At 49.9% G+C, this 24,871-nt stretch overlaps 9 protein-coding genes across 9 annotated transcripts; 5 read left to right on the forward strand and 4 right to left on the reverse strand.

Moving 5' to 3' along the window:
• Positions 1-3,747: 3,747 nt before the first annotated feature.
• HO173_005713 (uncharacterized protein) lies at positions 3,748-4,353 on the forward strand (the record flags this gene model as incomplete). Its single annotated transcript, XM_037307628.1, has 1 exon — positions 3,748-4,353. The coding sequence occupies one exon, from the start codon at positions 3,748-3,750 to the stop codon at positions 4,351-4,353; it is 606 nt and encodes a 201-aa protein (XP_037165437.1).
• Positions 4,354-4,381: 28 nt separating this feature from the next.
• Positions 4,382-5,596, reverse strand: HO173_005714 (uncharacterized protein; the record flags this gene model as incomplete). Its single annotated transcript, XM_037307629.1, has 3 exons — positions 4,382-4,507; positions 4,565-5,351; positions 5,415-5,596. 3 exons carry the CDS (start codon positions 5,594-5,596, stop codon positions 4,382-4,384), a joined length of 1,095 nt encoding a protein of 364 aa, XP_037165438.1.
• A 454-nt stretch (positions 5,597-6,050) lies between these two features.
• HO173_005715 (uncharacterized protein) lies at positions 6,051-7,786 on the forward strand (the record flags this gene model as incomplete). Its single annotated transcript, XM_037307630.1, has 6 exons — positions 6,051-6,109; positions 6,169-6,189; positions 6,240-6,322; positions 6,457-6,837; positions 7,166-7,641; positions 7,730-7,786. The coding sequence occupies 6 exons, from the start codon at positions 6,051-6,053 to the stop codon at positions 7,784-7,786; spliced, it is 1,077 nt and encodes a 358-aa protein (XP_037165439.1).
• Positions 7,787-8,327: 541 nt separating this feature from the next.
• HO173_005716 (uncharacterized protein) lies at positions 8,328-10,168 on the reverse strand (the record flags this gene model as incomplete). Its single annotated transcript, XM_037307631.1, has 2 exons — positions 8,328-9,715; positions 9,829-10,168. 2 exons carry the CDS (start codon positions 10,166-10,168, stop codon positions 8,328-8,330), a joined length of 1,728 nt encoding a protein of 575 aa, XP_037165440.1.
• An 84-nt stretch (positions 10,169-10,252) lies between these two features.
• On the reverse strand, positions 10,253-14,341 carry HO173_005717 (uncharacterized protein; the record flags this gene model as incomplete). Its single annotated transcript, XM_037307632.1, has 3 exons — positions 10,253-10,461; positions 10,496-14,271; positions 14,325-14,341. The coding sequence occupies 3 exons, from the start codon at positions 14,339-14,341 to the stop codon at positions 10,253-10,255; spliced, it is 4,002 nt and encodes a 1,333-aa protein (XP_037165441.1).
• Positions 14,342-15,313: 972 nt separating this feature from the next.
• Positions 15,314-15,805, forward strand: HO173_005718 (uncharacterized protein; the record flags this gene model as incomplete). The annotated part of the gene is made up of 1 exon (XM_037307633.1): positions 15,314-15,805. The coding sequence occupies one exon, from the start codon at positions 15,314-15,316 to the stop codon at positions 15,803-15,805; it is 492 nt and encodes a 163-aa protein (XP_037165442.1).
• Positions 15,806-18,018: 2,213 nt separating this feature from the next.
• Positions 18,019-18,547, forward strand: HO173_005719 (uncharacterized protein; the record flags this gene model as incomplete). Its single annotated transcript, XM_037307634.1, has 2 exons — positions 18,019-18,386; positions 18,457-18,547. 2 exons carry the CDS (start codon positions 18,019-18,021, stop codon positions 18,545-18,547), a joined length of 459 nt encoding a protein of 152 aa, XP_037165443.1.
• A 776-nt stretch (positions 18,548-19,323) lies between these two features.
• HO173_005720 (uncharacterized protein) lies at positions 19,324-21,187 on the reverse strand (the record flags this gene model as incomplete). The annotated part of the gene is made up of 3 exons (XM_037307635.1): positions 19,324-20,110; positions 20,157-20,980; positions 21,053-21,187. The coding sequence occupies 3 exons, from the start codon at positions 21,185-21,187 to the stop codon at positions 19,324-19,326; spliced, it is 1,746 nt and encodes a 581-aa protein (XP_037165444.1).
• A 1,704-nt stretch (positions 21,188-22,891) lies between these two features.
• HO173_005721 (uncharacterized protein) lies at positions 22,892-24,633 on the forward strand (the record flags this gene model as incomplete). Its single annotated transcript, XM_037307636.1, has 3 exons — positions 22,892-22,915; positions 22,965-23,066; positions 23,116-24,633. 3 exons carry the CDS (start codon positions 22,892-22,894, stop codon positions 24,631-24,633), a joined length of 1,644 nt encoding a protein of 547 aa, XP_037165445.1.
• Between the last annotated feature and the right edge of the window lie 238 nt (positions 24,634-24,871).

A 24,871-nucleotide genomic window follows, 5' to 3' on the forward strand; every position in this document is an offset into this window, starting at 1 on the left:
TCTATTCCTCGAATACAGTATATATCTATATTGTTTATTTAAAACAGAGAATTGTGTATTATGTCTCGTAAATGTACTAAATTTATACTATAATCATCTATCATAGGTTTCTTGAAATAGATTATGCATGTCAATATTGCTCTCGCGTGTTTAAACACATGAAGATCTAACCAGAGTATATATAATTACGAGACATATCAGTTATATCGGGTTCGTTTGCCCCTGTGGGGTTGATGTCGCGGGATTGATTTCGCTGGGATCGATTTCGAAAGGCTAGCGCTGTGTCGTCGCTGGCTTTGGTTGGAAGATGTTGATGGGGACAAGGTGCTGGCTTTGGCTGCAGGAGAAGCAATGAGCATCTGGTCTGAGATGGCAATTGAAGATGTGAGAGCCTCGTCGGCAAGGGACACAGACTCAAGGTACCACAAACCAAGGAACACCGTTGACGACAGGATCGTGGATTTGCACGGGACGAGAGAGTACGAGCTCAACAGCATCAACGTTGCATCTCAAGATAGTCTTGCAGGATAGGATGTTTAGCGAGCAGCTATTTTCTCACACTGTTGCGCGCGTTGTCGTCGCGATGCTATAGACGAAGGAGTGGGGTCAAATGAAAGCGCCAAAGTGATTGCTGCACCCTGTGAAGTCGATTGGGAATAATTTCGAGGAGCGGGAGGGAAGGTCAAGTGGTACTAGAATTGGGATAGTGAGGTCTGAGCAGGGGTTTGGACTTATGTCTCTTCTCGCGAGGAAGAGAAGTTAGGCTGAGAGGCTAGATTGCTGGCTATGGCTAGAAGGGATGCCATATTTCGCGAATCACAAAGCATGCATTGATGTCGTTCAATTCACGAATGATGATATATATTTGAGATCCAAAATATGATCGCTTTGCCCTCAATCATAGAAGTCTGTAGGGTGATTCCAATCAATACTGTCGAAACAATCGAGAAAAGCTTCACTGTCCATTGGCATTGCTTCATGTCCATTCCCACTACAATTTATATATATATCATTCTCGACGGAAATCTGGCGCAGCTCCGTCTGTACCACGCTCTGGTAATGCCTGCTGTTCTTCATCGTTGCTAGGTGTCGCCCGGGTGTCAAGAGCTTCATCCAAAATGCGAGCCGGCATCTTGCTTACTTCGCCGCAGGAAATTGTCATCTCCGGGGCGTGAGGCCAATTCAAAGGTATGAGATGAGAACGCTCAGATTTCTAATTAACTCGGGCTGGTGCATGAAGGCCGGCAAGCGGATGCCTGTTTTGATTCTTTTACTTAGCTCTGCTGCCAAGATGCCTGCGCTTGTCACGCCGTAGATGAGAGTCTTCACATTGTCAATACAAAACTCGAGTATCGCAGCGTCACCGCGTAGATACTCACAAGCCAGGCATAATCTCTCTGCATCTCATATCTAGGAGTATGCTGCTCCACAACCACCATGACCAACGTAAGCATCTGCATTGTGGCCATGGCTACCTGCCAAGGAGTATTTGCACAAAAGTCTCTGGATGTGAAAGTCGCTGTTTACTTTCTCGAAATAGTTGGCAAGCAGCACGAGACAGGCTCCGAAAGCTTGTCCTGAGTCCCAGCAACTTCGTCTGTAGTGGAGATGAGCAGGGACATTATGCCAGGCTTGTTGGCAGCGTTGGAAGATGTCACGAAATTTTAGATTGGTCAGTAACGGATATCGGAATCGTGATGGACCTAGTTCAGCTTGTAGACCATATTTGCGCTCCTCGACCCAAGAGATAATTCTAGAATTTCCTCCCGAAAAAAGCTCATGATATACCGCAGACGCATGAAACTAGCAGGCTGGATGACTTCGTCTCGATTCCAGCCACCGGCATCAAGCTTAGAGAGTATTGCTTCCAATGCAGGACCTTCTAGCATAAGATCTTCATCAATGATATCCAAGGGCGATTTCATATCACAATAAAGCCGTGGAATCCTGGGTAGCCGCCCAAGGAAAGTGCACAAACTTTTGTCGGTCCTGTAAGCCGCTGCAAACATCTTCCTCCTACCTTCTTGAGGGAAACATATACTTCTGTCGAATCATGAGGTTCTTTGTGCAGACCCATGGCAAATATATTCATGGAAAGATCGCCTAGACGCTGCCAGACGAGGGGACCTAGACCAACGAAGGTTAGAGCATGAAGGAGACGTTGCTGAAAGCATAAAGCATACCTTAGTCTCCATAATGCATGGTGGAGAAAAGCAGATTTCCATAAAGATGCCAGATAAGGAGGTCGTCTACTACGGCGCCGTCTGCTCGACACAGCGCTACGCATGTCCTACTTGTCATCATCATGTCGTGTACGAACTTGGTCCGGTCGATGTCTTCTGCATTCTCGCTAGTCAGGGGTGAGGAATTTGGAGCTTTGACCATGGCAGATCGACCTGTTATAGCAAAAAAAAAAGCCAAGACATTCCCAACGTATACTCTGACCAGTAAACAGCGTATGGAAGTTGGCAGCGGTCGTCGAAGCAGGTACAATCAGTGGACGAAGAGTACTTTCTGTGATCTTTCGGGATAGAGCATGGTTCTTGGCACTAGGATCATGACCACTCTCTGCGTCGAGAACCTCTTTGATGTGAGGAAGGGCAACCAAAACCAGCGGAGATGCCACCGTGAAACTTGAATCATCAAAAAATGACGACGAACAAGATCTTCAAAGACCGAGAAGGGATGAAGGAGGGCGATGATCTTGTTCCCAGGCTCGAGCTGGTATTGATCTGCGCACGCTCTCTGCCGGCCAGTAAAGCCCCAGCTCTAGAACTTAGGACCTCGGATAAACGTCCACTGGCAGCGAGGCTGGGCGGCTCGTGATTAGCTCAAGCATTTGAGTCATCTTACGTAGGCGCCGAAGACAGCAATTGTTCCTTTGAGGAGATCCAAATCCGCTTATGTTTACAGTGTGGGGAATATGCTGATTTGGGATCTGATAAAACCTTCTTTCCCGACTGTCCAAGCCCCTATAGCAAACTGTAAGCCAAGATAGGCCAGCGTGTACACTATACCGTACCGTGGGGCGTTAATCGATCGAGCTTCTCCACACGGTCTAGTTATCGGCGCGGGATGATAGAAGCACTGGTCAAGGAGACCACAAGATCTGCATTCCTCGCAGTTTGAAATGCTGCGATCACATTTGATCTTCGACTTTCCGCATGGTCTCACATGATCTGCGTTTGCCATTACGACGTTTCAGTATACTGTGCTCCGGTTGTAGGTCGCAATCTGGAAAACGCCTTGTTCACGAAGAAGAGACCAAAGATTCAAAAGAAAGCGGATGCAGTTGCCAGACTGCCTGTGCCTTGAATAAGATGGGTCGGCCTGGAGGTTAACCTCGAGTAAAGGAACAAGCAAAGAATTGGCCAATAGAAGCTCATGTTGGCAACGATTGTTTAGCAGTGCCCCAGTCGAAGCTGACGGGAGCTGCTACCTCCTTTGCTAGCCAAAACCCAAATGTGGTTAGCAAAATAGCTCAAGTAGATCCTTTCGTAAGGTTCATGGAAATCAACCATCTTTACAATTACACAGCATGAGCTGCGTAAAGTATTCTACAGTTTTACTTACTTTACTCAACAATGGCCACCAGCGGCCAGCGGCTACCGCGCTTAATTTAAGTGGGGGCATTGTGTTCTAGTAGATAAGTCGACTTGGCGATTTCCTTCATCATTTTCATGAAAAAATAGTAGATCCCACAAAGTATAAGTACTGTCACCCTACGTTGAAAAAATAATTCCCGTCATGGCCGACACGGCAGCCGAAGCCAAGCTGAGGTTTCTCCATGCCGCAGGACATCTATATTCAGCCACTGCGCCGGCCACCTCTGCGCAGCTGATGCTCCAACGGCGCCTCGAGATGGCTGGCAGTGCCGGGCCCAAGGGCAACGATGGGTCAAGCTCATCATGTAAGGCATGCGGTACTGTCTTGATCCCGGGATGGACATCGCAGATTAGCCGAGTTGACAAACGAGCGTCAAAAATGGCTAATCCAAAACCTGGATCCAAAAAGCATACCCGGGGAAAGCTCTCTCCAATTGCGGACAAGTATGTACGGGTCAAATGTCTAGCTTGTCATCGCTTCGAGGATACGCCTTTACAGAAGTCCAAGCCAAGTAGTAACAGCGAGACGGCAAAGGCTACATCGCAGGCGACGTCTTCTTCAGATGCTAAGCTACAACTAGACCCAGAGTCAAGCCCGCTTGATAACTCTAGCAAGGCCAATAAGCGGCGAGAAAGGGCTCGAAAGAACAAAAGCGGACTGCAAGCTATGCTGGAGAAGTCCAAACTTCCTGCGGCACCTTCTTCTGGGTTTGGACTGGATCTTTTGGACTTCATGAAGCAGGATTGAAGTTCTTATCTGTCGCACAATAGATCTTTCAGTCTGGCCCAACATCCATTTCTTGGCTGTTTTCTAGCTCTTCGATCCGAATCAAGATGTCCTTCTTCCACACCTGGTACTCACGTCTTCTGTCATCACTGAGATAGTCTACCTGATCTCGCATCTGCAGACACGTTAGCTAAATCGTATGACAGCGCGGGAATGGGGAGGGAGGCCTCACCATCGTGCCTAAACCTGCTTGGAGATAGTCCTGTTCCAGCGAGTCTCGTCTGCCAATAGTTCTCCTTGTCACAGGCAAAAGGCCTCCTTCATCCGCTTCGTAATCGCCAGGTCCGTCCTCTACATCATCTTCCGCTCCTTGATCCAAGCCGACACCGGACCCCGGGGTGATGTTCTCAAACCAGTCCATCCGGGTCCACTTCTGGTCCTTGACTTCACGCATACAGTTGTCAATATCAACATTCCCGGCCTCCATATAAGATTCATTCTTCCTAGCAGCATTGTTTATGATCTCTAACGCATGGGTTCTCCGGTTTTGGTATTCTTTAGGTGCGGTCTCGGTACCAGCTAAGCGTGTCGTTACGAGGATGTAAACCGCGACTATCAATGCTGGTAGTTTGACCGCGCTATGCTGCTCTTGGGAGGCTAGTATAGAGGAAATGCCGGCGAAGATGTGATGTGGAGCAGCGGGAGCTCCCATCTTATTGCAGAGCTGGCGTATGACAGGCATTACCCATGCTGGAGCTTCAGCAGCGGAGGTTGATTGCCTACAGGGTGTCTTCTTCTGCCGCGTGTCTGGTCTGAGGGGCGTTGCCTTTGCTGAGGTTCTGGGCTTGGCTGGCGAAGACTGTGGTGTCAAGGTAGAAGTATTGTGTCTCGAGGGTCGGGCAGTCCGTCTTGTTCCTGCCGGTAGGGCGCTGTCAAGGTATCTGTAGAGCTTCTGGTACACCTTCGGGGGGCATGGTGGGCGAGGTTCGATCTTTGGTAGAGCTAGGGATTGCTTGAGTCTGTATAATACAATCAGCCAGCTAGCTCAAATTCAGCCAATCAATCACTGGGATGCCTCACACCTTTCGCAAGCCAGATTAGCGCAGGCGTAGGACCTTGCGATTTCCTCGTCCGCCTTCAGACTGCTTGCTTTGCTGCGTGATTGCGCGAGTAGAGCGACTGCAAGCTCCAGGAGCTCCGGCGGTAGAGGACCAGTCAGGGTGGGGATGAGACCCGTCAATGCTTGAGCCATAGATCTGTCCATCTTGGCCAGGCACCTGGGTCCTGGAAGCTGCTTACAGAAAGCTTAGGTGTACCGTGTACCCGATAAGGTGGTGCGGCTATTCTGTGCGTAGGCGAAACGCGTGCGATTGGAGCTTGGCGCGCGAATTGTAATGTAGAATGGCTCTAACTGTATTGAGCGGTAATTTATGTCACTGGTGTCATACAAGTAGAGAGTTAGCATATGCGAAACCCATGCCATTTCTTGGCATCATATCATCTCCCCAGTCTCCACCGCCGCCACGAAACTGGCATTCGTAATAACTCTCCATGTCTCCCCCCTCTCCTTCATAAATGATGGTAAATGGAAAATCAACTTGCTCCCTTCCTGTCAGGAATATCGAATATCGAATATCCTTGCCTTTGTTTTCCAATCGTACCCATTTCACTTTCCAAACGTAAATCCACGAAATGATGAATGAATCAATTCTGCTAGGATGCAGATCTTCGAAAGCGTCCATTTTGACGACGTTATGCCTGGCCTTCTTCGCCGTGAGTATAACTCCTCCTTCCATATGCTACCCTGTTCGCTGGCGCCCTGACGCCAAACTGCAGGATGAATATATTCACGGTCTCGTAAGCTTCTTGCCGTATCTCTTGCTCTTCACAAAATTGATATGATCCAGATTGTTCCCTCCTACCCTCCTGGTTGCCCACGAGGACGGGAACCCCCCAAGAAGAGGGTCTGTAGATGAACCTGCGTTCCATAGTCAGTAGTTGACAGTATGAAGTGCAATTCTGGACCTCGCCCATGCTGGCGGCTTTCGGCTTTGCAAACCCATTAGGCTCACGTCCTTCTCCTCTTTGATTGCTTGCCCTCAGATGTTCGCTGATATCATCAAGCTTTCTTCTGCTGGCTCGCCAATCGGAGTCCTTCGCGAAAGATTTTTCTGCTTCTCGGTCTGCTCTTGCTGGGGGCCGCGACCGTGATGCTCAGTCTTGGAACAGACATTCATGTTCTAGTCGTGAGTTGGTTCTTTCAGGATCTCTACGCCGCTATCATATATACCGGCGGACTGGTTCTTGTAAAGGATACGGTTGGCCTTGATGAGATCGGGAAATGGATGGGCTTCGTGCTGTCATTCGCAAACGCAGGATTTCTCATATTGCCAACTCTGGGAGGACTCATTTACGGCAAGCTGGGCGCCAATGCTATCTTTCTTACCATGGGAATCAATGTTATGCTCGATATTATACTCAGGCTTGGTATGGTGGAGAAGGCCGGTCCGAGATCTAACCACCTACCTGAGAATGGAGATAGGCAACCTGTGAGGTAGTGAATCCCACCGAAAATGACCCGTTGATAACAACCCCTGCTGCATCGCAATCACGCAGCGTTGAACACAACAAGCTTAGCGTCACACAAAGCTGAATGCCGAATTTTCTCATTCTGCGGGGAAGACCTACAATACTAGCGACAACGTACGGCGTCATGCTCGCACAGACACTCTTCACAAGCTTTGAAAAAGCGATGGTGTCCTCCCCATATTCGTTTAACAGATGTTTGGCTGGGGCTCCATTCATGCTGGTCTCATGTTTCTGACCGTCTCAGTCCCTACCCTTGTTGCTCCGTTGATCGGGATGCTCGCGGACAGGTATGGTCCTCGTTGGGTTGCAGCCGCAGGATTCACGCTAGCCTCAGTGATGCTAGCCTTGTTGCCTGAGGTCACCCGTAATAGTGCTGGCCAGATAGCACTTCTATGCGTGCTGCTCACGGTTCTTGGTAAGTTTGTGCGGTCGGAGGATTCGTGCTCATTGAATGAACTTATGACATGCTTCGCGTTTTCTCTCACTATCCCGCCGCTGGCGGCTGATTTGGCGTCCGCTGTCGAACACATCATTGGAGAAAACCCAGAGATCGGAGGCGAAGCAGGAGGCTATGGGCAAGCCTTTTACCTGCTCCATTGTGGCACATCGACAGAAGTGCTAACAGGTCCGTCGCCGGCTGGGTTCTTTCACGATACGTTCGGATGGAGGGTAATGGGCTGGACTTTGCCGGTGCTGAGTGCATCAGCTGTTTGGCCCATAGTAAGTCTTTTCATATTCCATACAATATAGGCGTCCGGTCGTTACTGCCCTGTTGGTGGCCGCGCCTCCGCTGAGACACTGTTCCTAGGCAGCGTTCACCGGTAATCAAGAGAGCGGTAGCAGAGAAGATCTTAACGTGGCATGACCTCCGAAGATATCTCTATTAACGTCATATGTCCTAGCCGTGCCTGAAAGTTCCATGGAGGACTGTTGGAACCGGACTATCAGCCAGCTAAGAGGAGACGAGGGTCGTGGCCTTTCACACGGTCTCGTGATATGGAATAGTAGCTCTAGCCAATAGTAGACGGACCCCTATCTTGAAATGATTGTAGAAAATTCAATCGAGTTTGTCATGCTGATATGAAGGTGAGATCCAATGTTGACTGCTTACGGCCGCTTTTTCATTTTAATTTAGACTACTCTTTGGCTCACTTTTGGCGGCAGAAGGGGTTCAGGAATGGAGACTAGGAGATTTGCTGTGCTCTATTAGAAAACCTGTCACTCAACTTTGAGACCTCTCCGTCAATGATTGCCGCAGATGCATTGAAATCGTCAGACACACACAGCCAATCCGCCCATTGTGGCACTCTGACACCACCCAAGCTATTCTCCTTCCCGTTCTAACTGGAAGAAGAAAGCCTTGATCACCTCCTACCGCTAATGACCCTTCCAGCATCTACCTCTTCTCACCTCCCAAACTCCGCTTCCAGATCCATTGCCCGCGTCACCCCCGCCGCAGCCCGATGATCCGTCCCACCCACAGTAGCCCCACACTGCGGACACCTAGCCGTCTGCATCGGCATGCCGCACTCGCCCACTGTGAAAGGATGACCATTGGCGCAGTAATACCAGTGTCCCGTGCCTTGAAAGCTCTGCGCCATTGCCGCGTACACGGCTGCCTTCTCTACATTCGTCACGGGCGCGTAGAATGTCGCGTCACGAAGCATTTTCTCTGCTCCGGACACTTCCGCTGGCATGCCGGCTGTTTGACCGGGGTAAGTGTCGCAAATAATGCGTGCGAGGTGGAGTTGGTCGTGGGCACGATTAACCAGGGTGGTCATGTCTGCATCGGAGACGCTGGCTGAGCGGCCGCGCTCCAAAGCGACGAAGCGGGCCCAGTATAGGATGCCTTCGACTTCGTGTGTGGGTTGTTGCCGGGATCGGGATTCCTGTATCAGGCTCTCGCAGTCGTTTCGATTGACGGCAAGGCTGAGACGAACGTCTCCGGGGTTCTCCCCTGAAGCCGTTCCGCTCACGTGACTGACAAAATCGGAGAGTATGGCGTAATCGCAGCGGAGGAGTAGCACTGTTGCTAGGAGCCGATTGCGGACTTGAAGTACGGAGGGTACGTCAGTGATTTCGGTGTTGACTCCACGATGTTTGCGGGCGTCTTGTATGAGACTGTGGATGCGGCTGATGGGTTGCTCTGCTTCGTCGACTTTTTTAAGAAATCTTCTGATGTCAATGCGGAGCAAGGAGATATCCTTGTATCTAGCATCTAATTTGAAGGTCTTGACAACGACCTTTATCTGTTCGTCACGAGATCCGATAAGTCTGATGGGTTCGAGGGAAAGCCTGTCAAGCGCTGAAGATAGCTGCGCCTGTCCAAGCAGCGGAGCTTTGGGGGTTTTCTGGTTGGTGACGGGCTCTCGGAGTTTGGCCTCTGCCTGCTCCATTCTGGAGGCTAAGGGAACAAACTGCGCGTTTGCCCAAACAATGAATTTCTTAGTCGCCTCGTCGATCCACGCTCGTCGAACTATGCGGCCATATCTATTGATATTGCGAAGAGGGCTACGGCACATGGGGCAATTTTTCAGCTCTGAGGTTGAGAATGGAACCGAGCTCGACTTCAATGCGACGATTGAGTCCTCAGCATCGGTGTCACCAGAGATGGTGTAGTACTTTGAAATCTCCATGTGGCCATCCATGCTTTCCAGGGTGAGAATGTGACCACAAGATGGTATGATGCATGGGTTTTCGTCTAAATCCGTCTCGGCGTAGGTGGATCCCATGATGTAATCAACCATCATGTCCTTGACCGACTCATCGGCGCACTTCTGACAGTATTGGACCTCTGGACATATCTCTCCACAGACAGAAGGACAACCATGACCACAATTCAGTGTCAACGAGCAGCGTTTGGAACATGGAAGCAGGTCACAGGGCACTGCGCAGGGCAATTTGCACTCGCCCCGGTGTGGACAGGACCAGGAGCATCTTTCGACGCAAGGAATGCAAGGCTCGTGGCACTTCTTACTGCACCGTGAATGGCTACACCGAACTTCGCACGGCTCCAAGCAGAGCCGACACGGCTTATCCCCATGACAAGCCTCGGAACACGCATGGCTGCAAGTGGTGTACGGTCTACCACATGGAGCCTTGCAGATACCGTGACTGATGCCCGAGGTACGGCCATCTTCACTTCGTGTGTTGCAGTCTCTGCAATTTTGTTTACAGTCGTGGCCACACCCGAGAGCACCGCCGCATGTAGCACTGCATGGATAATCTGGTGCAAGTGGAAGTTCATGGCAACGAACCTTTACAGTGTGCTTGCAACCTGGTATAACAGTTTCAACCGAGACAGGACATTGAAATGCATCTGGAGCTTGCGCTATGTAGCATGCCAACCGTGTTTGAACGTGCCCGCAAGATAGGACGACATTCGGCACCAGTTCACGACATTTCGAATCACAAGGGTCTCCGCAAAAATAACGACAGGCGTGGTCACAGCCTTTTTTGATCCTTTGGCAGCGTTCCAGACACCGAACGGCATTATGTAGCGGCTCGGAATGGCATTTGTTGATGCAGGCATGTCCGCAACTAAGCCGTGAGATGCATTTCCTGTTGCAGCCACCCTCGGGCGAGAAGATAGAGAAGTCGTCAGGGTTCGACACCTCGATTGGCGTCTCCTTGTGTCGGGGGCAACATAGCGCTAGAGTCTGGCCTATGTTTCCGTCCTTCTCGAGGATTGTGATAACCTTATCCCACATGGGGGCAGGACGTGCGGTATGTGTGTTGCCGATGATATACATTCCGTGGCGGGCGCGACTTAGCAAGACATTGATGCGATTCGACGTTTTGAGGAATCCACACTTCCTCTCGTCGTTACTACGGACCAATGAGATGACGATGACTTTCGCTTCTTCTCCCTGGAAGTTGTCCACACTAGCGATCCTCAAGGCGTTCAACAACGTCGTCTTCCGGATATTACCTTTAATTGCAACTGTCTCTTCTCCGCTGTCGTCCTCCAATCCCTTCGTCTCTAAGTCTTCGAGATCTCGGTCACCAACTACGATAGCGAAGGAGGATCCTAGGCGCTGTTTGAGCTTCTGCAACTGTCCCAAATAAGGAGTCAGAACTGCGATATCTTCGTTCCGGTAGGTGCCTTGGCGGACGAGATGGGACACCAGAGCGGCTGTCATTTCTACCTCCCAGGCATTAGACTTGGAAAATGACTGCGCCAAATTCGAGGATGAAGAATCCTCCTTCTCGTTATGATCGAGCCAGAAGAGACGTTTCCGCATTCCGTCGACTTCTGGATAGGTCGATACCGAGGGGTAATCTTGCAACTTGGGATAGAGCGTGGATCTAACCAGCTCGGCGATCGATGGGTGCATCCGACGCTGAACCTCCAGCGAACTGCAAGGAAGCTTCCCGTGTCCAGATTGAGGATGGACGAGTCTTTCGAAAAGCGAGATATCCAACGAGAACTTTGCACCCCTCGGATTGTCGTGTTGGAACTCGTATTTGTTGATTTGGGGCCTTAGCTGCTCGTGATCCCCAATCAGAATGACGTGCTCGACCGAAGGCAGGAGTGCGGTGAGCGTATGTGCTTCCAACACCTCACCCGCTTCCTCGAACACCACCACCTTTGCTCGCACTCGGCGGAGAAGATCTAAGTTTCGTGCCATGCCAGCGGTTGTAACTCCAATGACATGCGCGCCAAATAGGCAACGCAGATCTCGCTCCTGGTGGCACTTTTGAAGCGAGTCTCTGAGTTGATGATATGAATTGAGAACGTGTAGGAAACGGCGGGTGAGTTCTCGAGTGCTTTGTTGGACCCAGTATCTGTGCAAAGCTAATCGCTCGGAGCCAGACATCTCCTTCAAATTGACGCCGAGAAGCTCCGGAACTGGGCGACTCGAAGCAATGCGCTTGGGTGCTCCTTTGATCCAGCTATGCAAAATATTGAACTTCTTACCGCGGACCTCCTGGAATCCATGCTCGTCAACTCCTCGCCCGAAAAGTTGTTCATAATGACTATTGTGGTGTTCTTCGAGATATCCCTTAACATTGCTCCAGCGGGTTGAATCCATAAGGCCTGGCATGAGCCCCTCGATTTCGGCAAGAGCGATGTCTAACTTTTCATAAAGTTCATATATCTCATGACCTTCGACCTTTGTGGGCCTGACTTCCTTTGATATATGGTGGAGGTTCAAGTCCTGGAGGAGCTCTGATTTCGATCTCGATCCCAAACGAATAAGCTGCTCCACACCACCCTTGACCAGTTCCTCGAGAAGTTGGTCGAGAGCGTGATTCGTGTAACATACACATATTATTGGCCCAAGCTTAGCTTTATTACGATTTCCCAGCAAGGTCTTGATGATAGCGACACCGGTGTAGCTCTTGCCAGTGCCTGGCGGGCCTTGGATTAGCGCGAGGCATCTTCCCAAAGCGTCTATGACAGACAGCTGCTGTGCATCGTCGAGTGTGGATTTCTCACGAAGTGCGGTAAGATCGAAGGGCTGTCCAGGTGCAAGTCTCAGCCGCTCTCCTCCAGTCAATGTCTCTAGATTGAAGGTGAAGCCAGGCCTGCGCGAGTACGCAGGGGCAGGTATGTCAAGATCCCCTGTATGTTGTATATCTGGAGCTATGAGTTGAGAGAAAGGAAGATCGAGGGTACGGCTCATTTTTTGAAGAGCTTGCAGTGTTGGTTGGAAGGACGGTAGCAGAACTCCTGGAAACTCGACAAGTGAGTGTCGTAGCTTATGAGCCTTTCCGAGGTTACTGATGATCCAAGTGATATCTTCCGCATTATCCTCCACCGGGCTAAGCACCACCGTCGCTCGTTTCACATCCCGGAACAGATTCGGTCGCTCATCCAGAGCTCTGCGATATACATTTGATCGACCTTCACGTTCTTCCTCACCATCTTTTCTTGCTGGCGGAGGTGTCGGAGCAGGATCGCAAACAGAGAAGAAGATAGCACGACCCGTGGAAGAGACAAAGCATACAAAAGCATCGAACTGTAGCTGTTTTGTGTTCCTCCACCACTCTTCTCGCTCTTTAGCTCCTTTCTTCGCAAGTGCGGTAGGTTGGTCAAATTCAGCCACAACCTGGAGCCCTTTCTTCCGATCAAATTCCAGTCGAAGCAGAGCAACTTTGTGATAGAGAATGCTCCGAGCGCCATCTTTCTGTCCGTGCGATGGCGTTTGGGCGTTGAGGGGCTTGTTCAGCCGCTTACATTCTATCTGAACCGCGTCTCGGAGTTGACCAACTGTATCTTCACGTAGAAGTCTAAATTGTCGATCGAGTAAGCCCGCTAGGCCTGGAAGATGATGCTTCGTGGGATCGCTCGACGGTAGGTACTCCAATCGTGGGGACTGAATTTCTTCGGTACTCGGCAGGATCTTAATGTCGGAGATATTTGCATGATCGTTATCATGTCGTGGACCTAATTTAGATAGCGCGCCAGGAAGGTCTTGACCTAATTCGAAGACCGGTCGGTAGCTCCTTTGTTCTATGGCACGGCCCTCTGACAGAGGCATTGCTGCTCCAATACCAAGTCGTTGGCGAACACGGGCTAAGCTTCGGCTTCCGGCCTCGAGGAATTGTTCTGGAATTGTGGCTGAAAAGTCGTTCGCAATCGACGTGAGTTCGGTGGTGACCTGGGCGCTTTGGTTTAACTCAACAACTCTCTCCAGTACTGCTAAGCTAGCTGTTACCGCGATCGATGCCAGCTCTTCGTCTTTGGCTGTTCCGTCCGACGTAAGGCCACCAAGAGCGGAAGTGGTAAAGTTGAACAGATTGATAGCGCGACGACCATTTGGGCCGAAAAGGAAAGTAAAAATGGTATCGAGTGGTGTCTCTAAAATTAGGGACGACAGGACGTCCGGGTAAGAAATGGTTTGGAAAAAGGGGAGCGTTTTGTCCTTAAAGATACGCAGCTTCATTTCTAGCGTGGCCTCATCGGCTTGTTCATCTGTAAGGACCTTGACCATGGCCAAACCCTCCTCAGTCGCTAGCTTCTTGATAATCTGTTGCCCAGTCTCTGTATGCCCTTTGCTGGTAAGGTCCCAGCCCATCTTGAAGAATTTTCCAATCTCCACAACTTGGTAACGCATATTCTGCCTCGGTATAAGGAATGTCCACTCTCGATAGCCGTTTTCGACTTCTGTCAGTGGTTGGGACCTAGCGGTAGACTGCGTTGCATGTGTTCCGACACCGCTACCTGCCACACTTTCGTGCGAGTATTGGCACTGCCGCCCTTTGAAGCAACCCTTCGATGTCCCGAAGAATTGGCATGGTTTGCGTTGAGGTACTTTTGACGTGGGCTTAGACTCGTGTCTGAACTTGCATCTGTTTCCATACTTGCATTTCCCACGCATGAAATCGGAGCAAGGTTTACTACTAGACAGGCAGGATCAGACCATTTTCTTCTGTATCAAATTGGGTCGACTTACGCGCTGACTTCTGCCATATCGGCTCGGAAGATCTAGGCTTGAGGTCAATAGGCGGTGGAGTAGCGCTATTAGAAATCCTTGAATGCTGTAGAAGTAACACTGTGGTCGACTTCAAAGTAAAGCAAAGCTTAGTACCTGGTGCGGACCCTCCAACCGAGAATGTGTCACTCTTCGGAATTAGCTCGGCAGATTCGAGTTGTAGAAGACGTTTGCGACACTTAGTCAATGGAAGGTGGTGCAGCGGAGGTGAGTGACAGGTAATTCTCAGCAGAAGCACACTAGTCTTTCCTTCGTTCTTCGTAGAATGATATGCCTCTATCGGCTCGATGCTGAGCGAGTAGACGTAGTGCAACTTATCCGGCGAAACAGCTGTTAGGACTCAAGCCACAGATAGGATCATCAACCAATCAAAATAGTACCGAGTACGAGAGTACAATCGAGTGGCTTGAGCTCCGCATGACTGCAGTCTGAGTCTTGAACCCCTCTGCAAGATTTGATAAATATTTCGCCAGCGCTCAGTTGGCCTTTCGCATTCGGACCCAACTCTGCTTGACAAGATTGACGCTCTACGAGAATTAAACACCAGCGAATACATTCCTTTGCCACAGGTGATTTCTTGTGCAAGTCAGTCTATAGATACACGGCTACTGGAGTTCTGGTGAAGCTTGTGGTTGTCGGTGATCAATCAAGTAGCAAGTCGTCGGCTCTGGAAGGCCTCACAGATCTTTCTTCCCCTCGCGACAATGGGCGCGGCACACGTTTCGCCACGCAGATTATCTTCCGTCGAGCCGAGAAGTCGAGTATCACAATCTCAATTATCCCGTCGCGTGTGGCGGATTCAAAAATGAAAGAGAGACTTCGGGCTTTCAAGATCCACCTATGACTTCACTCTCAGGCGAAGAATTCTTACAAGTCCTTTCCAAGATCGGGAAGGCCACCGCACCCTGCTAAAGAAATTTTTTGACACTTGCTAATAGGCGTGCATTGTTATGAGTATACCTGCTCTAGGTCACTCGCTGGCCCCCGGGCGGTCCAGTTTTAGCGATGATACGATGAAGATCGAGTTGAGCGGACCGTCGAGACAGCATCTGAGTGTCGTCGATGTTCCTGGACTTTTCAGAACACCGACTCAAGGGGTATTGACGAAGGAAGACATGATCCTTGTGCGACATAGAGTCAAATCATATATCAAGGGTTCTTGGACCATTACTTTAGCGGTAATCCCAGCTCCGGTGGACATCGCAACGCAAGAGATTCTTAGCCTGGCCGAAGAAGCTGATCCGCTGGGTCAGAGGACTCTGGGCGTCCTTACAAAGCCAGATCTTTTGGACAAAGGTGGCGAAGAGCTTGTGATGGATCTGGTACGTGGGACCAAAAATAAGCTCAATTTGGGCTATTGCATGGTCCGTTATCGAGGTCAGCAAGACAAGGCTCCCTCCAGCACCGATCGTCACCAGACCTTCAAAGTATGGTGGAGATGAGTGCGGTTGTCGATTCTATCCCAATGGGCAACATACAACACACAGGGGAAGATATCCACGCGATTCTCAAATCATACTACAGAGTCGCTCGGAAACGCTTCGTTGACGTGGTCTGTATGCAAGCAGCAGACCATCTCTTTGTCACCGGTCCTGGAAGCCCTCTCAGACCTTTCACACCCTCGTTTGTTCATCACTTGAGCTTGGACAGTCTGATCTTGGTTGCTGGAGAGGGAGTTATTTCCAAAAGGACCCGAAGTGGTTTGATACACGAAATAGAGTGTTTGAGAGCTGGGAAGAGGATGCTCAGAGCCTAATATGAAGATATCGGAAGCTTATATGGTGGAAGCGGGCAGTTGGATTATTAGATGTTCTGGCGAGATGATTGTCGCATACAGTACCCAGGAGGATCGAAGAGGCTGCTTAAGTACAGAAACCTTGACTGTAAAGTACCCTAGTAAACGCGGCATGCGCGCCACGCTAAGCCTTACGTACAAGTTTGTACGACGTCTCATTCTTTCTACCCTTAGCTCTTCGATTTGATTGAGAGATGCGCATCCAGAGACGTTCTGATATATTGTCCTTCATTATTAGAAGATTCGGTATCTGTTATAGTTTGTCGACCTTTCAATTTTCCCTTCCGTGCTTTTCACAAGCAAACACATAACGGCTGACTACCCCGATAGTGAAGTTGGACAAGGGCGTCAAGGTCAAGACTGATTGCTGATTGAGATATACATGCTTCAAACTAGACGAATGGCCAGGCCTGAAGGCTAGACGCCATGCATGCAATCCGAGATGGCAAGCTGTAGGAATGGAACTTATGAAGCTTCTCAAGGCTTCGAGAAACAATGGTCTCCGGGGAAGCCTGATGTCGTGGTCTACAACAAAAAGAAACCGTGGTTGACTGTGATTACTAAGTTCAGAATGTAGTCCTTTTACATTCTTTGCGTCTCTCGCATCGCATAGCGTTCTAGGCAATCAAGGATAAACCAGGCAATTGCATTAGATCGGGTGAGGACTCATGGCGAAAGTCATCACGCTGCGGCCTGTGTCTGCTTTTTACCCCTATTGTTGCATTGCAAAATAATCCGGAGAATACGTCAGAAAGGCCGAGGCCAAAGAGTGCATGATAGCGAATCAGAGATAGTTCATGCAGCTGCCCGGAATGCCACCAGTCTGATCAGACCACGAATACTGGATGAAATGCCACACTCTTTCAGCTATGCCTCTGATTTTGACAAGGTCACCTTCCCCACTGCTTTATAAGAATCCCGTTTGCTGCCATTATGCTCACAGCGCATAGTTTAGCCGACTGATATCAATAACGATCTATGGCAGCACTCTCAATGTCTCTCTTGCCATAAGGGAAGTACTGTGTACATTTGCGATGCTGGAATTCCATGACGAAGGTACTTTCGAAGATTTTCCAACCTCGTTGCAATTCAGATTTGCTCTTCAGCCCCGAGAGGACACTCAGTGCATACCTCGGGACATTAGAAGCACTAGTGGCGAAAGCACAGGCGTTGTCCGGGTCCCTAGGGGGTCACGAGGCGAGCTAATCTTTAGCAGCTTGGGCACGGTTCAGCATGGCATCACCCCGCGGGATGCACAACTTGCGGGGTCAACATGGGCTGCGATCCCAGTATTCACCGCCTTTCTAGGGTACTTCTCTGCGTCTCTCGATAACAGCTCCGGGACTTAGGAGTGGCACTCATCTCGGACTGTAACTTTCCCGAATCGCGTCCTTCTGAGACTGTCACTCTGCCTTACCATCTACCTCAGCATTCATTGTCGACATCATCTCATAAACTCGCAATCAAGCCTTTCTTTGCCACTAATCTAGCTTGTCCTACTCCCTTTGAGCCACCCTGATACTCGGACTTTTCCTATCCGTTCGCTACTCACACGGGTACTTTCGCGCTCCGAAATTTGCCACGACGACCACCTTTCCTAAACACTACTAGTCCGCATAATGAAATTACTATGCCTACGTCCAGCGAGATAACCTGACGATGACGACATAGAGCTGCTCGAGGTTCAACACAAGCGAAGGACCAGAGCCAATCAACACAATCCACCACCGGAGAGTCAGACCCAGGCTACGCCGTCACGCAAACACCTATTTCAGGAAGCCCTCCATCATTCCCGCACAAAGACCCTTTCCAAAAACGACACGAACTCAGAGAACGAACGCAACGTCTAAACTTCCCTCCATGGACGAGATCATGACGAACCCCATGGCCGAGCTCACCGAAAAGGGTTTCGTCAAGCTGCCCTCCCTGCGTCAACTCCTGCCAAAACGCGACCCCACACCCGAGCCGGAAGAAAACATCCCTCGGCCTTACTACAACGAGTATGGCCACTGCGACGGTTTCGTGGCATGGTGGGATAACAGAACCGGCAAGGGCATGATCATCGATCATCGCTACGGCGTGGAGCACAAGATTGAGCTCAAGGACATCAAGTGGTCCAACTACGGTGCGCTGGTTCCGGGGTCCATGGTCGAGTACGAGTACTCCGATCATGGGCTCAGCAAGGGAGTCAGCAAGGTCTGGGTCGTGTCTGGATGCGAGTACGTGCTGTGAGTTGACCCTTCACTCGGATCTGTCTCAATGGGGTGACACGTCCTTGGACTGACTAGGTCTGTATAGGTATGCGGACGCATGGAGGGATGATATGAAGTATTTCTACATGCAGACTGAGAAGCGAGAGTATTATGAGCGATCGACGAGGGGAAGGTAGACAGGAGGGTTTTAGCACAGGGGACAGATCAGAAAAGGGTGTGCATTAGAATAGGGAAATGCGTTGGATTGCGCCAGCGCTGGTCAAGGAGACCAAAGCCAGTGTGTGCACTCAGGCAACAGCTTGTCGGACAACAGCGATGGGGAATAGTCAAACATGGTATTGGCCCAAACGTGACCCTCAGGCCGATCTTGAGTTCGTAGAATGCATAATCATTTGGACCCTGCTCAACTCATACATGTATGACTGAAGCCCCGTCATAGACTACCGATTTATAGAGTACCTGTTGACTTCGTCGCCAATCCTCAAGTATTCTACCGCTTTGAGGCTGCCTCTCATCACAGGCCACGAGCCAGCCCATCGGTTGGCGGCCTCCGTGGCGTTGCGCCACGGGGAGAGGAGACTGATCGATGGATCTGCACTCGGACTAGTGACTCATGTTCGCAATCTAAGCTAGGTATCTGTGAATGTTGAGACGTGAAGACTATTCAGGATGGGTGTATCTGCTGAGAAATGGGCCGATGGTGCAAAGGAATCGAAAACAAGGCTTGCCATTGTCGTTTCTTTGCATTCTCGTATCAAATCTTTGAACAAAGTTTAGGTTCTGTCCGGTCACTCTCTCGAAGGCCTTGTGGAGAGCAGGCTACAGAAATTCGCTATTTATCTCACGCCCACTGGAAGTGCTAGATGCAAGTGAAGAGGTTCCAGAGCACGAAGGATCGTCACCCTCGCAACGGCTCATACTATCAGATCCCTAGTCCATCATTGCAAGTAGATTACTCGCTTCTCATCCACTCAACATAACGCTCATTTCCCGAGGATCCCGATTCCATAAGGTTGTCAAAGTCCTCCTGGGCCCCTGGCTCTCCATACCTCTTGTAAAGCCTCATGGGCCACGCCTCAACTACAGTGTTTTTCACCTTCGGCTTCATGCCCGTCTTTTTGACAATGGTTGGGAAGTCTAACATCCGCTTGTACTGAGCCCACAGTTTGTCGTAGTCCCGGACGAGGTCCTTCGCGGCCGAAGCCCTCAAAGCTGCAGGATTATACGGGTTTTGATTCGCGGGGAGTTTGGATGGCAAGAACTGCGATATCTTCTGCATTCCTGTCATCATGGCTTCGATGTCATAGCCGCGGGCCTGTGCCGCCTGTTCGGCCGCGTTCATGAAGAGCGTAATGAGTGTTGCGTGAGAGCTTTGCTTGCGGTTCTTGAGTAAGGGACCGAATGTTGAGAGCGATTTTTCAAGACCGATGTAGTTGGCATCGGCAATGTTGGAGATTTCGATTCTGTCGAACGCAGACTCTTTGAGGCGGTCATCAAGAAGAGAGGGTAGTTCGGTCGCATTTACACAGTACATGTCCATGTGGATCTTCATTAGAGTGGTCTTCTGACAAAAGTTTTCGAGCAAGTCCCGTATATGGAAATGCAAGTGGCCATAAATATCTTCCTTCGGACCTCCACGTCTGACTCCTGATGCAAGAATGTCCTTGAGTGCCCAACCTGCCAAGGGGTCCGCTGAGTCTTTGAGGAGCCATGCGCCGCTATCATTGTCGAACAATGTCCTTGAACCTGTAAGTTGTGTCATTGCTAGGAGGAGTATCCACTTACGGATTTGAGGAGGTGTATCCATCCGAGCAAGACCCAAATGGCAGAAGCATTCCACTTTCTTGCATCTTGTGGGAGCATACACGCCTTGAGGGAGACATCGTGAAGAGCCGGCGCTCTCGGTAATCCACCCGAGTGTCGTTAAGCATAACGTATTGTCGTTCTTCCTCGCCTTTCGAGACCGGTTGCTCAGCATCAAACAGTCTCAGGATGAGATTCCATTGCTGTTTATACAGACGTAGTGATAACATCCGTGTACCAAAGGTCCATGTCTTGTGTAGGAGGACGTCATCCTTCTTTTGCTCAATTTTCTTCAGCACCTCTGCAATGAGCGGTCGGACGCGATCCTTGACATCCTGCAACATTTTAGGTGTCAGCCGAGCTGAATACCAGATATGGAGGATGAGCACTGCTGCGATGACTGGAGGGAAAACCAGTGAGGTGAGAAGCATCACGACGTTGCGGGCCACAACTAATTGGTCTTTGTCGTTGACGACGCACAGGCATGTGCCACTGTAGTCGTCTGGCATTCCGATGACCGACTCGATGATGTTCCGAAGATCACCGGAGGCAGCGAAGCATAAATTGAGGTCCTTGTTGTGCTTTGTTCCTTCGTTATGAGCCAACTTCAGGACATCGAACGCTGCTATATTGCCGTAAAGAAATCTCAGATGTCCAAAGCTCTCAGATGGCATGGCAGTTGACATGAAGGCCGGCCGCCGTCCTTCGCTGGCCCAGGTTGGCTGCCAACCAGGCTTCCTCAATGCGGAATTGCAATCGAGCTTGTGCTGAGGCCAGTGCGTAACTTGGCATCCATAGCTACAGTACTGAGAATACTGTCAGCGCTAAGGTCGACCTCCCTCCGCCTGATGATAAAGAGGGTCCTTATCGTAGCATACTTGAACCAAATAACACCTTGAACAGATGAGGTTGGCCTGGGTGACACAATTGACAGGGCCATCGACCCCCTCTTTGACATTTGCGCAAGGAATCCTGCCCTGAGCTAGCTGGCTAATGTTTACTTCTAAAGACATTTCCGTCGAGGTCGAGGGATTGCTGGCGGAAGATGATTCGTCACATTCCCTGTGCATCAAATCTATAAAGACATGTGAAGGGTGGGATGTAAGCCAAGCAAACTTGAGGTATCATGCAGGGTTCGGATTGCTCCCAATGATGCTAGGCTAATTTGGGGCCCAATTTGCTCCCTAAGAGTCGAAGACGCAAATTGTCTATATGGATGATGTAGATACTGTTGTTTTCCCTACCGTTAAGAATTTTCTATGGGCCTGAATCACAGGTAACCCGAGCCAAAATAGCCTGAAGGACAATTGTCGCTCCAGTAGGGAGCACATCTCTCTATATGCTTGTGGTGTTTGCGTCCCACTCGTGCTTGCAGTATTATGAGCCCTTTGAATCGAGGAAACATCACGGAGTAGAAGGCTTCGTTGAACTCTGGGTTCTTGGTCTTGAAACCCCCTTGGGAAGGCATGACGGCGACGACAGCGAGGTCCTGAATGGACCTATTGACGAACGAAGGTCAATGACACCAAGATCCATCGTGAGATGACTACGCCTTGGTTCAAATTACTCCACTAATAAAACATCGATCATAAGAAAAAAAGGGTAGAGCAACATACCATGATTTGAAGATAATGGAAACTTTTAGCTTGCGTAATTATATCGATTGTGTGATCTTGAAGAAGGTACATTTTGAAGGTTCGAATTTCTAAGGTCTAGAGTACGAGTAAGGTACTACGAGTAGTACCTTAGGTGAGGCGGATCATGTCGCTCAAGGGCAACTACTCTTTTTTCTCAACTCCTAGTTACTGAAATAGTATTTCAAACCTGAATCTTTTGTATATAGCATTCCTACTAGATGTTCTCGCGACTCTAAATTTCCTAGTTATTCTGAGATTCGACTTACAGTTGTGAAGTTGGTAGATGAAATCGATGCGTTGCGCGACAGAACCCATTGCCAAGACAACCAGAGAGAATTCTGACTACGCTACTCTAAGGGGTAAATACCCTTTACGTTATGTATATACTAAGGAATGGCGGACGCGCAATTGAATTTAATCCGGATATTTAAGTTTAACTGAGGATTAAGAACTTTTATTAAACGCCGAAGGTTATGGTAGCCTTTTTTTAATATATATTAAGTGTTAGATTAAACGCGTAGTATATTAAATTTAATATTAGTGGATATTTTATAATAAACTTTAAATTGTAATATTAGTAACAGTTGATATAATTCATCCTAAAAACGGCGTAAAATAAATAAGAGACAAAAAATATAATTAATGATAATTATATAGGAAAAAAAAAAAAAACAAAGAAAACCCAGACAAAAAAAAAAAAAACTCTCTAAATCATCAATTCTATGGTTCTCAGTCTCACACTCACACCCTCTGTTATATCATTTGTGTTTGACTTCATACTCTAGAATGGATGTCCACTTGACACTATTCAACTCATACAATATACATGTATGACTTAAGCCCGTCATGGTTGCTCAGTTGTAGAGTAGTTGCCGTGCCTCTGTCTCAGTAGTCGCCTTCCTTCCTCGCCAACCTCTCATCGTTCCACCGCTCTGAGCTCAATCTCCTGAGATCTCTTAGTCGAAAACCCATGTGATTAATGGAGAGCTCACTTGGCTCGAACACTTGATACTCGAGGTCCACGAGAGCGTCATGGTCACCTGCAGTCGTTCCATATGACTCTGAAAAACTAATTATAAGATGCACATCGCAGTCGAGGGTTGCGTAAGAATCATCTCTAACGATTCACCATACCTTACTGACGAAGAGACAGGGCCATGGCACCCTCCACGCCATCTACGCCTCCGTCGAAAAGACCTGCGAGATCAACAAGTGGAAGGGCATTGACCTCCTCATCATCGGCGGCGACTTCCAGGTCCGCCCTCCCTCCAGGATCGAGACTGAGCTATATCTAACATGCTCAGGCAGTCCGCAATAGCTACGATCTCAATTGCATGTCTGTACCCCATAAATTCCGAGCTATAGGGGATTTCCACGAATACTACAGCGGCGCCCGTCTTGCCCCCTACCTCACCCTCTTCGTCGGCGGTAATCATGAAGCCAGCTCCCACCTCCAAGAGCTATACTACGGTGGCTGGGTAGCGCCCAAAATCTACTACCTAGGTGCTGCCAATGTCGTTCGCTTTGGAGATCTACGCATAGCTGGGCTCAGTGGTATATGGAAGGGTTACAACTACAACAAGCCCCACTTTGAGAGGCTGCCGTACAGTGCGGATGAGATAAAGAGTCTGTACCATGTGCGGGAGATTGACGTGAGGAAGCTGTTGCTGTTGAGGACACAGGTAGATCTGGGGATTAGCCACGATTGGCCGAGGGGTGTGGAATGGCAGGGTGATTGGAAGGCGCTGTTCAGGAAGAAAGACCTCTTTGAGGCAGATGCTAGGGCTGGGACGTTAGGGAGCTCGGCGGCAAGATATGTGATGGATCGGTTGAGGCCGCCTCATTGGTTTGCGGCGCATTTGCATTGCAAGTTCGCTGCGGTTGTGGACTATGGCAAGGAAGCTGGGAGCTTGGAGCCTGCCATGAACGGTGAGAGTACCAATGGCATAAAGAAGATGGAGGAGAATCAAAATGATATTGAGGACGAGGGCCCTCCAGCGGAGCCTCCTACTCCCGCCAAGAATACCGATGAGATAGACCTTGATATCGACTCTGACGATGCCGCAAATACAGCCCAAGTATCAGCGAACCTTCAAGCGCCTCCAGACTCCTCTATCATAACGTCGGACCTCCGCTCACAGCTCCCCGCCTCATTCGCGCGCCCCAAGACCCCTCAGCTATCCAAAAACGCGCCACCACCTCCTCCGCCGCCAGCGATCACGAACCTCACGACTAACTTCCTTGCCCTAGACAAATGCCTTCCCAACCGCAAATTCCTCCAACTCCTATCTATTGACCCCCTCGCTCCCTCAACCCCACCTGCTCCGCCAACTCTCACTTACGACAAGGAATGGCTAGCCATCCTCCGCGTCTTCGGCTCTCAGGACCCGCACCTGCCCTCTCCCCGAGATCCGGGCGAAGCAGTCTATGCACCTTTGATAGCCAAGGAGGAGGAGTGGGTGGAAGAACATCTGGTCAAACAGGGGAAGATGGCGGTGCCAACGCGCTTTGATACCACGGCGTTGGTGTATGACGGCTCTGCTATCGGCAGCGTGGGCAGAGAGCAGCCGAGGGAGTACACAAATCCGCAAACCAAGGCGTTTTGTGAGATGCTCGGTATGCCCAATCATTTCGAAGCCAGTGAGGAGGAGAGAGAGGAGATGAGGATGAACAAAGGGCTACAGATTCAGAGCGAGATTTCTAGCGGTGGCAGCAGAGGGCGCGGAAGAGGTGGGGGTGGGGGTGGGGGTGTTCATAGGGGTAGAGGCGGAGGAGGGAGAAGTGGTGGGAGAGGGCAGGGGAGGGGAAGGGGTTTTCGATGATTGGCTGCTAAGGCCAAAGAGCGAAGCAGACTCGATCGTAATTGCATGGCTGCTGAAGATATCTTTTCTACGGCCGTGGGGCCTGGTCTAGCGTCTATTCTATGGCCTTGAAGCCTGCTTTTGAGATACCCAATGGCATCAAGTTGCTCAAGCAAATGTCTCAAGGGCTGTCGCTGAACGGTTCCAAGATTTGAGGGTCTCATCCCCTGCTTCTGGTTGAATAAGGGGCTTGCTGCCT

The sequence above is a fragment of the Letharia columbiana genome, assembly GCF_014066305.1.
Source record: "Letharia columbiana isolate WasteWater2 chromosome Unknown Sc0000016_s0, whole genome shotgun sequence".
Classification (NCBI taxonomy): Eukaryota; Fungi; Ascomycota; class Lecanoromycetes; order Lecanorales; family Parmeliaceae; genus Letharia; species Letharia columbiana.